This window comes from Tachypleus tridentatus, chromosome 6 (genome assembly GCF_004210375.1).
Source record: "Tachypleus tridentatus isolate NWPU-2018 chromosome 6, ASM421037v1, whole genome shotgun sequence".
Lineage (NCBI taxonomy): Eukaryota > Metazoa > Arthropoda > Merostomata > Xiphosura > Limulidae > Tachypleus > Tachypleus tridentatus.
In genome coordinates, this window is record NC_134830.1 from 87,544,635 (window position 1) to 87,562,362 (window position 17,728).

The 17,728-nt window shown below is 35.3% G+C and overlaps 1 protein-coding gene across 5 annotated transcripts in view; it reads left to right on the top strand.

Moving 5' to 3' along the window:
* LOC143252972 (oxidation resistance protein 1-like) overlaps positions 1 to 17,728 on the top strand; it is a 147,889-nt gene that overhangs the window by 46,872 nt on the left and 83,289 nt on the right. For all 5 annotated transcript variants that reach the window (XM_076505936.1, XM_076505939.1, XM_076505937.1 and 2 more), the window contains exon 6: positions 14,321 to 14,428. In XM_076505936.1, the coding sequence (XP_076362051.1) occupies positions 14,321 to 14,428 (108 nt within the window). The remainder of the gene's footprint in view (positions 1 to 14,320; positions 14,429 to 17,728) is intronic.

The following is a 17,728-nucleotide window of genomic DNA, read 5'->3' on the forward strand; positions in this document are numbered from 1 at the left end:
TGAAGTTAATGTTACTGCTTCAGGGGTTACACTGGGCACAAATGTCTTTCTTGGGCTTCAGGTGTGGGAGACCTAATGGTGTATTTATCTACTTTCATACTCTGGGAAATTGAATATTACATGGGACAACCTTTGTCTGTGGACGTTGCTAAGTCTGACCCTATGAAGGCTAATGAGGAGTTTGATCATCTTTTTTCCACTTACAGATTTTGCCTTTCACTCCAATTCACAACATGATGAGTCTACTGTGCCTAATTTGGTCTTTATGGATTGTTGGTGTTTCCTTCTTCACTTGATATTCAATTTCCTGCTGATCAATTTGCACAATCCCACCATCATGCAAAATATCCATTTTTATACCAGCACTTGTTAGGTTCTTTATTGTCCTTAGGTTCCATTTAACTTCAGGTGTTAGTATTTCTACAAGAGCATTAGATATCTTTGTTGGTGAAAAGTCAGCTTGTGAACAGCTAAGAATAGAGAGCTAGCTAGCTACTTGCCATGCGAACTCTAATGACTGTCTATGAAAACAAATTGGTAAACTATTCAGTTCCAGAACAGTTAGAAAGCTCAGTATTATATTTTGTAAATTTGTATAACTTTTTTATATAAATATTATTTGTAACAAGTATTTGTATTATCAGTTACTCTAAGTTGTATTATTGTTAGTATATTAAAACATGTTTGTATTAAGAAAGAAAACTGTTTATCAATCTTGTTGGCAAATATTATAAATTTGCTACAAATCAACATTTCATTAAACTGTAATTTGTTACCATTAGGGCCCAGTTTCTCTTTTAGGGCTTTGTTTAATGGAGTGTTGGTTTGCCATACCCTTTAGGATCAGTCTTTTACTACTCACAAAGTTCTGTTGCCTTTTGGGATTTTGTTTTCATCAATAATATCATTAGTCCTCCTTAGTTGTGTCCATATTAAATCCCTTTATTGGAAACTTACTGTAACTGGGACCTTGCTTGGGATCTTCTTACCATCCCCATTTTGCATCTTTTTCCCCTGTGGAACAATCTTTTGGTAGTTGGACAAACTCCATTTGTTAGGAGCATGCAGCTTCTTCCAGCATGTCCAGATCACTAATGGAGGGTATGGGTCAGTCACAGCATTTGGCCTATAAATTCCAAGGATAAAAGTGATTTGCATATCATTATTCTACACCTTTCTAGCCATATGTTGGGTGTTGCATCACTTCCTTGCCCAACATTGTCTGGTGATGGTTCATTCAGACAATTTTATTGTTCATAGTGGTCTATATCAACCACTAATGGGGTACTTGGCCCATTTAATCTCTTTTTGAATGTTGGACCTCTTGTATTTTGTTCACATGTATCATATTAATCTTATTGTGTGTAATATGACAGGAGCTTTCAACCTGGTTGCTGATCATCTTTTACAACCTGACCAGATGTATCCTACAGAGTGAGCATTAGATCACCTCATTTTCTGGGATCTTTGCCATTGGTGAGGCTCTCCCAGTGTGGATGCCTCTTCTATGGGCCTCTACAATTTCTCTCTTTTGGTTGCTTTTATCTTCGAGCACTGGCAATCAGTGCTTTCAGCCTGGATAATACTCATTTGATTATTTTATCTATTGATTTCTCTTGTTAACCCCACTCCTTATTGGGTTCTCTAGATTTCTTTTTATTGGCCAACTGTGCCTTGGTTTCCATTGTTACAACAAATGTTCTTTTCCCCTTCTGTTCCTCATTCACTTTATCCCTACAGTTGTCAACCTAAGTCGCATGATTTATATATCACTCTTTGCATCCTGCATCTTCACACCTGACTTTTATTTAGTCCTTGATGTGAAGATCTGGTTTCACACATCAGATTCTTCATTTCTAACTGGTTCTGTCCATGTCTTCTATGGATGTGTAACAACACAAGTGAAAGGTATTCTGTTGTTGATCTGCAATTAGGGAACTTTCTTACTTTCCAATTTACTGTGACTTTTGTGGCAGAATTTCTCACTTGGCACTTTGACCATGGTTTTGGTCTTTTCACCATTAGGTTATCAGGTAACGATATCCCACACCTTTCATTTTTCCTAATACTCTAGAGTTTTTATTTTTCTTGTTCTAACCATGCTTACATGATCCTTTTGGATACATCACCCTCCGAGGTGACCTATCTTTTAGGATTAGGTTGTTAAGGTGGTCCTAGATTCCCATACTTTACCTCCATGTGAACTCCTTTTTATTATGTGGTATGTTTCTTCTTTCCTTTAAAACATATTTTATCCTTCTCTTTGTCTGTGGACATCAACAGTCATATTTATTTGCTCTTGACATGTCGTGTACCCTTTACCACCACACCTATCTTCTCCTTTGTTCTGGTTGTTCCTTTTTTCTGAAGACTGTAACAGCTTGGGAAGATTGTTCATCCTTTTCCCTATTTTCCTTTTCTTGACTGTATCCAGATAGACGTTTTACTTGATCAGGGCTCTTTGTTATATTTCCTGTTTTACTTCCTCTTGATAAATATTCTCAATTATTTATCTCCTCTCAATCTTCCTCCCATTTTGATCTTTCATCTTCTGTTCTTACCCATTTCTTTCAGTTGTCTTCATATCGGATCCAAAACCTCACTTTTTTTCTTTGCTTCTTGTCTTCATCATCCTGTAGAGAAAATTCTGCAATCTGACACGTAGGCCACATCTTTGTTTACTCCCTCTCTCCCATTGTTGGATTATTGACATTTGCATATACAGGGCAGCTAATGCTGTGAGAGGAGGTAAGTACCTATTGGAAATGCATCTTCAGTCAGGGAGAATTATAATGTTTAGCCCATGTGGGTTGTTAAGGTGGATCAGATTTATTATGTAGAAGCTGATAAGGACTAGTGAGGGTGGTGATTTTATGAGGCAGGTTTGTATTGATGGTAATTTCTAGCTTTCATGCATCATGATGAGTCTTATGGTAGTTGGTGTGCTGTGCTACATTACACGTAAGATTTGGATGTGTATGTGGCTAGTTTTGGGGGTTCATAGCTTGCAATGGTTATATTTCCACCAAAGATAATTGTAACATCCATTAACATTCATAAAAGATGTTACTGTTATGTTAAAATGTAATGGCCATCTCATATTCTGGGTCAGCATGCAATATGAAGCTAAAGCCAGTGAAAAGTGAACTTCTAAGAGTTACATTTTCTGAATTTTATGAAATCATATACTTTCAAGAGATTAAATCTTTAAAGACAGTTTTGCTTGTAATCCATCCATCCCCCTTACATTTGAATAACATTTTCTAATGCCGTAATGATGGAGTGTGGTGTACTTGTTGTGGATGTGTTGTTTGCCTACTTGATGTATAGACTTTAGTGTTCCTGTTTTACTCTTTTTGTTGATTATGTGAAGTTCCTTACTGAGTGTTCAAGCTCACCTCTCTCTCTCTTTCTCAGGCATTTGTGTGGGTGCTATGTTTTTGATACATGACTGTTTACAGGTAATATGTTAACCACTTACTGTTCAGAACTCCTGCCTGTCATAATAAGGCAAGAGGGTGATGGTGAACCAATAGCTTATTAGAATGGGTCAGCCATTCATGAGGTTGGTTTATATAGGCCAATAAATTATATATATATATATATAAAAAAAAAAAAAAAAAAAAATAATAATAATAATAATAATAATAAGAATAAGAATAATAATACCGTCCCACTATTATGAAGGAGTCCTTTGTGGACTAAGTTAGACATTCAACAACAGAGTTGCAAACAGTAGATTAGCTGTATTGAACTGATGGAAAAATGTAATACAAGACAATCTTAAAAACGATATATTTCCTAAAAGTTCCAGTAGTTTTGGGAAAAGCTGACTGTTCAAAAGTCTTTGTATGCTGGTGTGTGGGCAGTCCATGCATTTAGTTCTTACGCTTGATTGTACACTTGTTACAAAGGTATTCAGTTGTCTCTGTAGAGTTCTTTATTTCCCATGTAAACTTTATGTTGGTGTCTTGTGCCAAAAACAACCTTGAGAGTTTAAATATAAATGAGACATTCAACAATGTAAAGAAGTTATTTTATTGTAACACTACTTTAGAATCATTGAATACTTCATTTTGAAGGTCTAGATGTACTTTAAGAATTTCATTTACATTCAGTGACATAGATGCAACATTAGTTGTTAGCAATTAAGTTAACATATTTTGACAGTCATAATCAGAGTAACTGCATTTAACAGTTCTTCTAAGATATGTCAGTAATTCTACTTCAAGCGTTACCGTATCTACTATTCCCTCAATCCAGTTAGTGCTTTTCACTTTTTTCTCTATACATTATTGAACCTTAAACAAATCACTGTTAGACTATACCAGAAATAGCATACTTAGTAGTAATCCAGCATCTTCAAAAGGTTTGGTGCATAAACTTCTATCTTTTTTTGGAGTTGTACCAGCCCTTGGAGCAGCTTGATAGGTGCTGAAAAGGTTATCAAGCTGCAAAATTGCCACTTAATATTGGAAATACTGAATTGAATTTTTAGCATTTTACTAATTATTGAAGAAGTTTAGCAAATCTGTCTTTAAAAGTAGATCTTTGTTCTCCGTACAAGTAAGATCTTTTAGCAAGAAGTGACTATTCCATCTGATTGTAACCAAAATAACTTTCTTATTGGTTGTTACAGAACTTATTTTTGTCTGTTATTTAATATTTCTGGCAAAATCATCCAAGACGATTAAATTAGGGTGTATAGAGATAAACCCAATAACTTGGACTCTTCACTAGTAGCATCTTTGTTTTTCATCACCATTCTATGAACTGCTTTTTTTTTGCATTGGCTCATTTTGTCATTTACTTTAACTATTGGAGGTTTCTCAACATACCATGTCTGCAAGCTGTGAATTATTGCCTTCAGATGTTGTGACTGGAATTTTGTAGGCTATTCCTGTTATGGACTTCAAGCCTACATCTTCTATCTGGTATTATGGTTTGATAGCTACTGCACATCCTTTTTTTAATAACATTTATAATCTGCTGCTTTGTATACCTCAACAAAAATAATTTACTACTGGAAAACCATCACATATTTAATATACTTAGTGTTTGTACCCAACAACCACTTTGTGTCAACTACTTTTTTTCTAATGAAATACTTTAGCATTTGAAATTGTCCAGTTTTCTCATTAAATTAACATTTTTAAGGTTTGTTTTAGGTTTAGTTATTGTTCATGAATACAATGATTAATACATAAAGATGATCTTGAGGCTCGGTAAATGTGAAGTTTTTATCAGATTTATTTTGTGGTTCATTGGTGCATCTAGGTTGGTAATAGGGGATGATATAGAATGGACTTTTATGTCTAGGTATATATAATGCTAGTTTGCATAATATTCCACATTACTGATATATTTTGGCTGATGAGAGCTGATGTGTTTCAAAACTGAAATACTTGGCTGGTCATGGTATGTAATATGATATCTGGGCAAACAAGTTTTCTTTTTAAAATCTGAGGTTTCTTTCTGGAGATACAATTATACAGTGCAAACTGATGCATATGAACAATTTTTTTTATTAATTAACAGTTACAATCCTATGGAACTTCTGAATATTACACATGCTAAGAGAGAAATAACTGTTCATATAGTCTCAGAAGGTTATTGTTGGATTTTGATATGGCATTGTTTTTGATCTGAAACACTTCTGTTTTGAGATTGTGATGACTTTTAGTTCAATTTTTCACCTGTGTTGTTTGAAAAGCTCAGTCAGTTAGTAGTAACTGTATTTGAACTCCCAGTAATTGTACATATTTTGTATTTCCAATTATCATCTGCTTTTTTCTTATACTTCAGTATTTGTCTGCTTTTTTTGTACCAGTGTACACAGGTTGGTTCAATTACTTTAGAAGACTCTTTGACAGACCATAGTATTTTTGTTATGTCTTTCAAACTGTAAATCTCTAACATATCAACCATTAAGCCATTCACTCCTACGATAGTTAACTTTTTCTAATTTTCTCTTGCGGAACTTTTTTCTTTCTAGTGACTACTCTTTCTGCTCATCTGGTTGTAGCTATTTATGTCTATCACTTGGGCCTTCTAGAAATTTTGTTAACTTTGACATCAATGAGTGGCAACCACAAAATAAATTAATAGTACTACCTTCACATAAGTCTTTTATATCTGAATTAAGACCCTGTGCAAGTGAAATATTTACAATATTTTTTTCACTATATGCAAAGACTATTTTCATTTCATGTATAGTCTAAACCAACGTTCAGTTTTTTGTCTGTTGCTCCTGGTATAGTCTGTAGTTGGGCTTCGCCTTGACAGGATCCCTTGTTTTCATCGAAAACTTGTGTGACTTTTGCTCGAGCATTGTTCCAATGTTTCTGTGGTGAAAGATCTTTCTTCTGTACTTCCTTCACATTTTTGCTACCTGATATGTTTCTCATCCCCCCCACCCCAAGTCGAATATCGGTTCCTTAATACACAGTGCCTATAGTTATCCTACATAATGAAGTTTTCACCTTTATTTTTAGTATGGGGAAACTATCACTGTCCCATCATTTAGTACCTACAAGTGAACATTGCTTGTTATCTGATGATTGTATACTAGATTGGTTGTCACTGCTGCATCAATACACCCAGTGTCTCATATAACCTTCACTTTCCTGTTTTCAATGCATCCTTTACTTACTAGCATGTTAGGATTTGGTGTCACCTGATATTTGTAATGTGCTCCAATAATAATTGGTACTGATCTTGAGCTGACCATTAGTTATGCACTTATCAGTTTTGAAAATGGCACTTGTTCCTTGTGATGAATTTAACAAGTTGTCTCAGTTCTGTTTCTTCTGGCAGCAGCATTGATGGTGCCAGCCACATTTCTTGCTTGTTATCAGCACTTCCTTTGTAATAGTTCAAGCTGCTTTATGTTGAGATTCCTGCAGTTATCTCCTGATAATGGACCAGCACTCCTTTGCAGTGAGTCCCTTTTAATAACAAACATAGCATCTCTTCTCCACTTTGTCTAATAACCTCCTGTCATCTTTGGCAGTTTCTTGCTTTTAGTCAGTCATCACTAGCTTGTAATGTAACTCTATTTTTTGACTTGCCAGTTATACTTCCTCCATGAACTTTCCTACACTGTTCTGCCAACTTGATCATCTCATCTCCACATCTTTTGGTTCAATTTTCTTTAGGAACAGTGATATATCAGTTGATCATGATTTGTTCACATACTAATAGGCCTGCTAGTCTCTCAAAACTGTTGTCACATTTGGCCGTGTCAGTGCATCTTAAGTATTGCTGTAGGTGTTGCCTCAAACTGAAATAGTTTCTATAGTGTAAAGTTTAACTTCTCTAAACTTCTAGCAAGAACATTCTTCAGTAAGTTCATATTGTTTCAGCAAAGCCACTTCTGACATTTTGTAGTTTTTGGCTATTTCTGATGTCATGCCTACATATACATACAGGCCTATTCCTGTGAGAAGTGGGCTCGGATATACTGCCCAGTTTTCTTTACACTATAGAGATCATGGCCATAATGATAAAAACTATACAGTTCTCTTGTTTTCAAAAGTTCATTTAGTCTAATTCATTGTTTTAGAATTCAGTTGAGAAGCCAGACTATTTTTTCTGTTTCAGTAGTATCAGTCTATAATTCACTTATGCTGTCATGCAAGTGACAGCAGTTGTATATTGAACTTCCAATAGTTTTCTGCTTTCTCTTTGAAGTTCACACAGGTTGGTTCAGTTACTTTAGAACAACAACCTTTGAGAAGACATTATTCTCCTTATCTCACTCAAACAATTAAGCTCACTCTTAACATATCAACCATTTGACCATTCACTCTGACCAAACTTCTCTTTCTTTTGTCTTTACTCACTCTTCTCTTTCTTCTCCCTTCAGTGTGGACTCCTGTACATGGTGAGGGGACCTTCCAGGGAAAGTTCTGTTCTTTCACTTTACCTCCTCTGGAATCTAAACATCCACTCGCATCTTTACCATGCGAAGTTACCTGTGAGGGGGAGGAAAGGATTCTGGTGGCTGAGGGGTCCAACTCTAACACACCACTTTGGCCTTGAATTCCTGTAGACGGGCAGCCTTGGGGTGACCCCCTTCGGGTCAATTGGCTGGTCCACTTGGGCTCGGGTCAACCAAGTACCAGAGTTGGATGTGCTCAACAGGTGTTGTGGACAATGTATCTGGTGCTGATGTTTGGGTATAGTGTTTATGAAACCGTGGCATTGCTGCAGGGTCCTTGTTTGTCATTGTAGTGAGTCCCCTCATAGGGCTTCGTAGGTCTTTATTATGGATACCCGAATTAAAAATCTTAATAAAATAGTGAAAAAACAGTCTATAGGTAAAAGACCACATTTTGAATATTCTGAGCAGCAATCTTTAACATGTGTTGTACCATATTTCCTTATCCAACATTCTCTTTCAGTCAAACCTTTAGGGCAAATGTCTCCCTTTTTCATTCAGAAGGGACTAGAGGATCTTGCTAGCTCTCAAAAATCAGTAACAAAGATTCCATTTGGTGACATATTAGTTGAAACATTCACATCTCAACAGAGTGAACTCCTCTTGCATTTAAGGGCAATTGGGGATATACCTACTGAGGTTACACCTCATGCTACTTTGAATTCATCATGAGGAGTTATTGTTGAGAGGGACTTGAAGAACATACCTGTGTCAGAGATTCTTGCTGGTTTCTCCACCCAAGGAGTTTCTGCAGTGAGGTGCATCTCCACTCGCAAAGATAAAATTACGATGCTGTCTAGTGTCCTATTTCTGACATTTACATCACCACGTCCACCTGCCACCATCAAGGCAGGTTATCTTAATTGCAGGGTACGGCCATACATTCCAAACCCTCTCAGATGTTTGCAGTGTCAGCGGTTCGGTCACTTAAAGACTTCATGTCGTGGTTCCTTGAAGTGTGCTTGTTGTGGTGACAAGAACCATGATGCTTATGAGTGTGAAACGGATGCTCATTGTGTCAGCTCTCACCCATTCTGCTTTTGTTCCTGCCCTAAATGGTTGGAGGAAAAGGAGGTGCAGCATTTGAAAACAATTCATAACATTCCTTATCCTGAGACTCGAAAGTTCCTGTCCACCACTTCATCTCAAACGTATACTGCTGTACTTCATTCTCCAACTGCAGTGGGAGTGCAGACAGATCTCTGTGCCTCCAAAAGAATCATTTTCAAAACAAGTGAAAAGTCTTTTAACCTCTGTGGTTAAAAGTTGATGAATCACCTTCTACATATATGTGTCCCTGACATACATTCCAACAAATCTATATATGTATAAATGGCTGGGTTGGGTAGAGAAAATTTGTAGGTAGAGACGTGAATAACATTTTGACTTTCTTCGGTCATTGTCAGGTTAACAAAGAAAGAGGTAACTGACCAATAGCTGACCACATGTTTGAAGGCAATTGTGTAAATAAGTGTAGGAATGTAGAGGGTGTGCTTAGTTGTTGGATATATTTATTAATATAGGTATAAAGATGTTCCTTTATATTGGTTTATTTTGGGCTTGAGTTGTTGTATAAGTAAGACTTCTTTAATTCTGAATTTGTTTGTTTGTTTCGTTATTTAGTATTTGGGTGTTTTTCATGGTTATGTTGTGTTTATTTGATTTGCAGTGTTTGAAAACGTGTAAAGGTGACTTTTTGTGTTCTTTGCATGTGGTTTCCATTTTTCTACTTGTTTCTCCAATATAGAAGTCATGGTAGTTATCACATTGTATCTTATAAATAACGTTAGTGTGGTATTTGTCAATGTAGTTTTTTCCAGCCATTTTTACATAAATTTTTCTTCACAAGTGGGTTTGCTCATCATCACTGATTATTCCAACAAATCCGAATATCCACTTCCTTTGGTTCCGGGTACAGGCGTTTTCTCGGATACATCTTTTTCTCCCACCCCAAATGCAAAACCATCATTCATTCACGTTCTCAGTCACTGGAATTCTCTTCCATTAGCAGGTTCCATGGAGGTCAATAGACCTCTCTCGAATAAGGACAGAAAAGAAAAAAAGACATGGTCATAAGCATAATTGCTCTCCACCCAATTAATCTACACATAAATAAAAAAAATGACAACCTTGATACAATGGAACTGTCAAGGTTTACATTCTATTCTGGATGACATCAAAACACTAATTGCTTCTTACCATTCTGTATGTCATTCCTAATGGGAAACATTTCTGAAATATGCTGATACAGTCACTTTTCAGCAGTTTTCTTGGTACAGAAATGACAGGCTGTGTGATGGATAAGTGCATGGAGGGGTAGCACTTGACACACCCTTGGAGGCCATAGCCATCAGTGAGTCATACCATCTCTGTTTGTCCTCTCTACCTGTTGCCTGGAGAAACCTATGATCAATCAGACCTTGATGCTCTCATTGAACAGTTGCTATCTCCCTTTCTAATCCTGGGGGACTTTAATGGAAATCATCTTCTCTGTGGGAGTGCTGATATTGATGGGTAGGGTCACTCTGTATAGCATATGTTCTCTGATTACAACCTTTCTTTCAGTACAAGTTCTTCTACTTATTTTCATGCACCTCGTCAGTCCGTTACTGTTATTGATCTCTCAGTTTGCTTCCCTTCATTATTCTCCAATTTTTCATGGAGAATGGATTTTTATGGATTTTTCCATAATCCATGAGACAGTGATCATTTTCCTGTAATTTTCAGAGACTGGCTGTGGTCGATGCCACCCGACATGTGTGCTCTGGTGGAAGGTGGATCATGCAAAGTGGCCCTCTTTCACTGCTCTTGCAGAACTTGATTTTGCCATCAGCAGAGCGATCACTTCTTTCTTTTCGAGCTGATTGTCTCTGACTATAATTGTCTCATTACACTGGTGGAACTCAAACTGGCCCTACATCGGTCTGGTAGTCCATCAGTTGGACCTGATGATGTACACTATGAAATGCTGTGCTATCTCTCTCTCTCTCGTGCTTCTCATGCTATTCTTCTGATTGTTTTTCCTGATGTCTATCACCAGGCTATTGTTCTATCTTTCAGCCAGAGAAGGATCTCAAGATTCCTTCAAACTACCATCCAATTGCTTTGAAGAGCCTTCTCTGTAAGACCTTAGAGAGGATGCTTAATGCTCACCTTGTTTGGTTCCTCGAATCAAGCAACCTCCTCTTGTCCACCAGGTGTGGGTTCTGACGACAGTGCTCCATCGTGGACCACCTGATTTGACTTCAAACATCATAGAAGCCATTCTGAAATGAGAACATCTTGTATCAATATTCTTTGACATTGAAAAGGCTTATGATACAACATGGAGGTATGGCATTTTGTGAGACCTCCATGTATATGGGTTACGTGGCCATTTGCCCATTTTTATTAAGTTTTTAATGGATGAGATGTGTGGGTTCGGCACTTTCTTGTTCTATTCTACAAAAACTTTGAGTGTTTTGAGTGTCATGAACATGAGGTACATTGAGCAGCAGCTACAGACTGCCCTTACTTGCTTACTGAAGTGGACCACAGTAAATGGCTTTAACTTTTCTCTCTCTAAAACCATTTGCATGCACTTTTTCTGCCAATGGGGTATTCATCCTGATCCTGAACTCTGCATTGGTGAAGTTGTGCTGCCTGTATTCCCTAAAGACAAAGTTCTTGAGGCTTATCTTTGACCATGAGCTGACCTTTACATACCACACATCAAGCAGCTATGGGTCAAATGTACAAGAGCAATGAACATCTTCAGTTTCCTCTCTTCCATCACTTGGAGGAAATCAATGTTTGATGCTAAAGATGTATCATGCTCTTATTCAGTGGAAACTACTATGGATCACTGGTCTATGGCTCTGCCAGATCCTCGACCTTAAAGATGCTAGACTCCATTCATCATCAAGGACTTTGGCTCTGCACTGGGGCTTTCCACACTTCCCCAGTTCAGAGCTTATACATAGTCTCATGATCTTTCTTTGCACCTCTGACATTTGCAACTGTCTTTACTATATGTTTTGAAACTTCGTTTCTTACCAAAGCATCCCACTTGGGGTTGTTTTTTTCTTTCTCAGTTGGCCATACTATTTCAGAACAATATGCTGTTGCTCTTTTTGGCTTTCGTATTCAGGCACAGTTGGATGAATTGGGGCTGCCATTGGATAACATTGCTATATTCACTGGTCAGCCCATCCAACCATGGCTCCTTACAGTCCCCATATGTGACCTATCTGTCATCTGAGAAAAGCAGACACTCCTTATTGGAAACATTGTCTGCTATTTGCTGAACATCTTCCAAACCATCCTTCCATTCCTATTTATAAAGATAGTTCAAAATCAGGTGAATGTGTGGGCTCTGCCTTGGTTTGTTCTGGTTTGGTGGTTGAACATTGAATCCCCTCTACAACTTCTGTGTTCACTGCTGAACTGTATGCCATTTCTCTTGCCCTGCATCACAACAAAGTTAAGCAGTAATCAAACTGCACTGACTCACTCAGTTCTCTACTGATCCTGGAACCACTTCACGTTAATTCACACCTTGCTCTTGCCGATATTTCAAACTGACTGGCCCATTTCTCTTTAACATCTACTTCTATCCAGTTTTGCTGGATACTGGGCCACATTGGTATTCACTGGAACAAGCTCAGCGACACTGCAACTAAGTTTATCTACTCTGACACTATCACTGCTGTGCCTGTTCCATATATGGAATATGGTTCTGTATTCAAGGCACAGCTCCGTGCCAGCTGGTAGCCGACTTGGAGTGAGCAACTCAAAAACAAGCTTTTCCAAATAAAACCCTATGTTGGACTTTGGCCGTCTTACTTTCGTAATGATCGGAAAGAAGAAATTGTTCTAACTAGACTGCATTGGTCACAATTTTTTAATTATTTGTTTTCTTTTATCTGGGACTGTTGCATTAATGTGTAGTTTGTGTAACACTCAGATCGCAATAAGCCACATTTTACTTTCTTATTGTCGTTATGATTCGCAATGAAGGCACCATTTTAAGCATGTTCTGTCCCACGTTTTGTCTATAATGTTAGTGTTATTGGTGATGGTGACACTACTCACCTTAGTAATGTTTTTAGTTTTTTAAAGGCCATTTCTCTCCTTAATGCTATTTAAGTTTTTTTAAATTATACATTAGACCATTTTTTAGTGCGAGTCCCTTTTTGAGAATTATAGTCTATCTTGTTTGATTTGTATTTTGAAAATGGCTGTAACATCAAATAACTCAAAACCAGGACTGGAAAAGCCAACTTTAGGTAACTGACTCTGCTGTTTGAACTATCAGATTGAAATACCTGTTTGTTATTCTGGTGAGTTATTATTATAATTTTGCTACACACCTTTTAAAACCTTTTTTATTATTTACCTTTTTGGAAAGAGCCATTATGTCATAACTTGGAACCAGGATTGGAAAAATTAACTTCAGGTGACTGACAGTGGTTTTTGTACTTACCTGTTAATCTTCTTGGGGAGTTATGATAATTAGTTATGTTACAGAAAGTCCTTTACAACTTGAATTGCTGTAGTTTTTCTCTTAACTTTTTAGACTAGATGTAAACATTGGTTTTATGCTATTTATGTGTTTTCTTTTAAACTTTTTGTTTTACCTTAATTCCCTTTTATGAATTGTATTAAATTTACTTTAACTTTTTACTGGTTGTTTGGCACAGATCGTCTAACTGCTTTGTGCCATAACACATTAAACCAAACAACCAACCAACTTTCTGCTTATCTGGGTGCAGCTGTTTGTCTATAAATTTCAATAGCCTCCACATCAATGAGTTGCAAACATAACATTTGAAACCTTGACATCGGGGATTTAGAAACAAAATTAGTTAATTAATAATATTGCCTACACTAAACAGTCTTTTATATCTGACATGTGAAAGTACTGATATGTTGGCAGCTGAGCCAAACCATTTTCTTTGTTGAGATTCCAGATATAAAATTTTTCCTTTTAGGTTTTAGTTGTGTTTGTTTTTGAGAAAATTTTGTATTAAAAAATATAAGGAATAATTTTCATACATTAGTTTCATAAGTTAATGAACCATATTATCTATTTATCAAGGCTTGAAAGATTCAAGGTTTTCATGAATTTTAAAAAGACAAAATTGAAAGGGTGTATTTTTTGCATTGTAACCATTTTCTTCACCTTTTTAAGTTATGCATTCAGTATGGCATCAATTACAAATCTACATTCAATACTTTTACATTTACTACTTTGTAAGCTATTTTTTAAATTTATTTATTTATTTAGCAGAGCTATTTTACTTCATTTTTCTGTGTAGGTTGAAAAAGCAATAATACAAATCTACAAGTGATATATATTTTTTCTTTTCTAACATTTTGAATGTGAATTTTTTTTAGGTTAATGCCAAAGACACATTAACAGGTATAGCTGCTCGTTTTGATACTACACCTTCAGAACTGACCAATCTAAATCGACTTACAAGTCGACTAATTTTTCCTGGACAGGTATGTATAATTTATCTATCAAAAATATTTTAAATGAAATTTCCAGTATGGAGATCAGCCAATAAAGAATTTTAGTTTTTGTTCAAGTTTTAATAGACAACATTTCTCTGTCAATCTTAGACTTTCAATTTTTTAAACATATTTGTTAATTTTTTATTATATTTCTTCCATGATGATATTTTAAGTTCTTGATAATGTATTATTTGAAGAAATGTACAGTGCAAGAGTAAAATGAGATCAACCACCTTGAAGCCAAGAATTAAAAGGAATTTTTTTTTTTTTTTTTTTTTTTACAAATACATATGTGTTTATTGGAAATGGAGTTTTTGTACTTTGTCTGTTTATGAGCATATCAGTGAGTCAACATTTTTATTATATTTGCATATTATATGTATAAAAATGGCTGGTATGGGGAGAGAAAGCACTTTGGTCATCATCAGGTTCTTATCATTGCAGATTATATTTGCATATCTTGGTCTTAATTTAATTGCTAGATCACATATGCTTCTGCTTAGTCTTTAAAGTAAAATTTGCATATTATAGTATTTTTATGCATATTCAAATACTACTATCATATGAAATTAACCTTTGCCACATATACTTTTATTTTAAAACTACCAAAAGTGTTTGTCAACTATGTACAAAAAAAACAAAACAAAAAGGGGAGTTTCAGTGAAGCCGTTCTGGTCTAGAAAGAGTTTTTTTTTTTTTTCAAGAACACTAATTTTTTCTTGCATCTATTGAATTATAAAATATTATTTAACCAAGTGTGCATGGAGTTAGTTCATTGGAATGATCCCCTGTTTGAGAACCATATCAACATTATTTTCTATTTGTTAAGTGTATCTTTGAAATATAGCAGGCTTTACTGAAATGTGCAAGTGTGCTGTACACAAAAAACTGGAGGTTACAAAAGTATTTGTGGTCAAGATACGTCTGTATTTGCAATGCCAATCTAACCCATGTTCTGATAAGTCAGAGCAGATGATGATTAATATGAAGAACAAAAATCCTTGCCCCATTCATATTGTTTGTATACTGCATTTGCATAACATCTGGAACTGCCTCATATTCCATCTCTGTGGCTCATAATAAGTTAGAAATGGTGGATAAAACTGTTCTACTTTTGACACCACAAGAACAGATGACCTTGTTCCCTCAAGATTCATTTTACCAAGATCTTTTGCTCTCTAAAATTCAAAAACATTGGTATCCCTTTTTGTCCTATTGTGGATAATACAGGTTTGCCATTTTACATTTTATTAATATTTGTTTTTAGAAATGTTCATCTTTTAATGACAAGTAGAAAACTTGTTAGATTTTCTTAAAATAATCTTTTAGGTAAGTGTAGAATTGAATGACAAATTATTTTTTTTTTCTTGACATTGTGTTGCTGTTTATGAATGTTCCAATTTGGAAAGTATTGAATTGTTGAGAGAATATATTACTGGAAAGTAAAATTTTTAACTTCTAGAGAATAGGTAATATAATGGAAAAATACGTAGAATGTAGTGTCATATTCTGTGTTGTAAGTTAAATAGTCTCACAATTACAAAAGACCAAATAGAAAGAATTAATGTGGGATTTATAAAACTCCTTGCATCTGTTGTACATTTCATGTTGGAAAAATGTGTAAAAATTTAAAATGCAAGATCAACAGGAAAAAAAGTGGTGGTAAAATATAGGATGAATTAATCTATATTAGCATAACATTTGGCACAAACATGTAGACTGGACCAACAAATAAGTTAATAAAACAGGTAGAATTTAAAATAGAACCAAATATAAGTGAAATGATTGAAATTGAAAAAAAAAAAGATATGTTAATCAAGGAAGCTGGTTGAGGTATGGAAATAAAGTGCTGAACAGATGTGTTATAACTCTGAATAGCTTGTGTAATGTTAGGCAGATCGAGTGGTTGGTTTGGTTTAGCCGTTGGAGCTTTGAATAATACTACCTGTTGCACAGTTATTTATTTTACAAGGATGCAGTGGGTGAATGGAGCACACTGGCACTAACTAGAGGCTTTACAGTTAAAGCAAAGAAGCCTGAGACTAAGTTTTCAAGAATACTTCTTTTATTAACTTTTTAATATACTTAATGGTTACATGCAATATGCATTTTCTCAAATATGTTAACTTCTTTTCTTTTACTAAACATTCATTTAACTCTAATACTTAATGTGATAAATGATGCTTAGGAATAATGGCATTTAAATACTTGCAAAGAGTTCAAGAAAGACACTGTTGGTTGTCTCGTTATGGCATTGGACATGTTGAAGTAATGTAGAGAACTTGCATGGAGTCTGGAGGCAACTTCTTTTGTTGTGGGAGAGCTGACTTTTTAGACGTTACGTGAGGTTTTATTTGAATTTTCCTTAGTATCCTCAAGATCTGTGAAATAGTATGTACAACTATCCACAGGTAGTTCTTGTACTTAATTGGTCAACTCTGTGATTGTCAGCAGTAACTAACAACAAAAACAACTCTCATCATTGGCCATAAATAGTCAGTAAATTATCAGCCTCTTTTCTTGCATCTATACTTGCATTCTTGTTATTGATAGTTGATCAAAGTGGCAACTTGCTTTCTTTTTGGGCAGTTTTAAGCTTGAAAATTATCAATTATCCACAGCTCTAGCCCAAATTCCAGTGTCTTCAAACTGTCAGACATACTTCCTAGTTCTGTTTTATTAATGCAGCATCCATAGCTTTCAAAACCCTTTTACTGATCTTGATAGCATCTCTGTATAAACATATGGTGGAAAGTTCTTCAGCATGTTTTTCTTGTTGTCATTTTTATATAATAATTTTTTCGTATACTTCTGTGTTTGTACTTTATTGTATCACTCTGTCACAATTCTCCTTATGTACAATTATTTGAGGCATTTAAAATATCTAGAGATGCCTCACTTGAGTCTAAATGGCATTTTAATATGCAAATGAAAATGTGGGTAATTCCCAACCTTGCTTCTACCATTACTCCTGAAGATATTTTCATACTTAGATTGAAACATGTATAGTATTTTTAGGGCAAGTACCTATTTTTAATAATTATTTGTGTAAGATTTTAATGTTGTATTGCCTTTAATTATAGTTTTATTTTTTGAAGAGGTGCCATTTTTAAATTAGTTACATTTTTTTTTTAACAATGTGAAAAATGCACTTCTACCCCCCACTCTTGCACAGGTTAATCATCTTTTGTACGTAATGAAATAAACTTATTTTTGAATATGTAGGAGAGAAATCTTTATTAATATGTAGTAAGGAAAAAAGTTAATACAGTGTACTAAAGGAAAGGA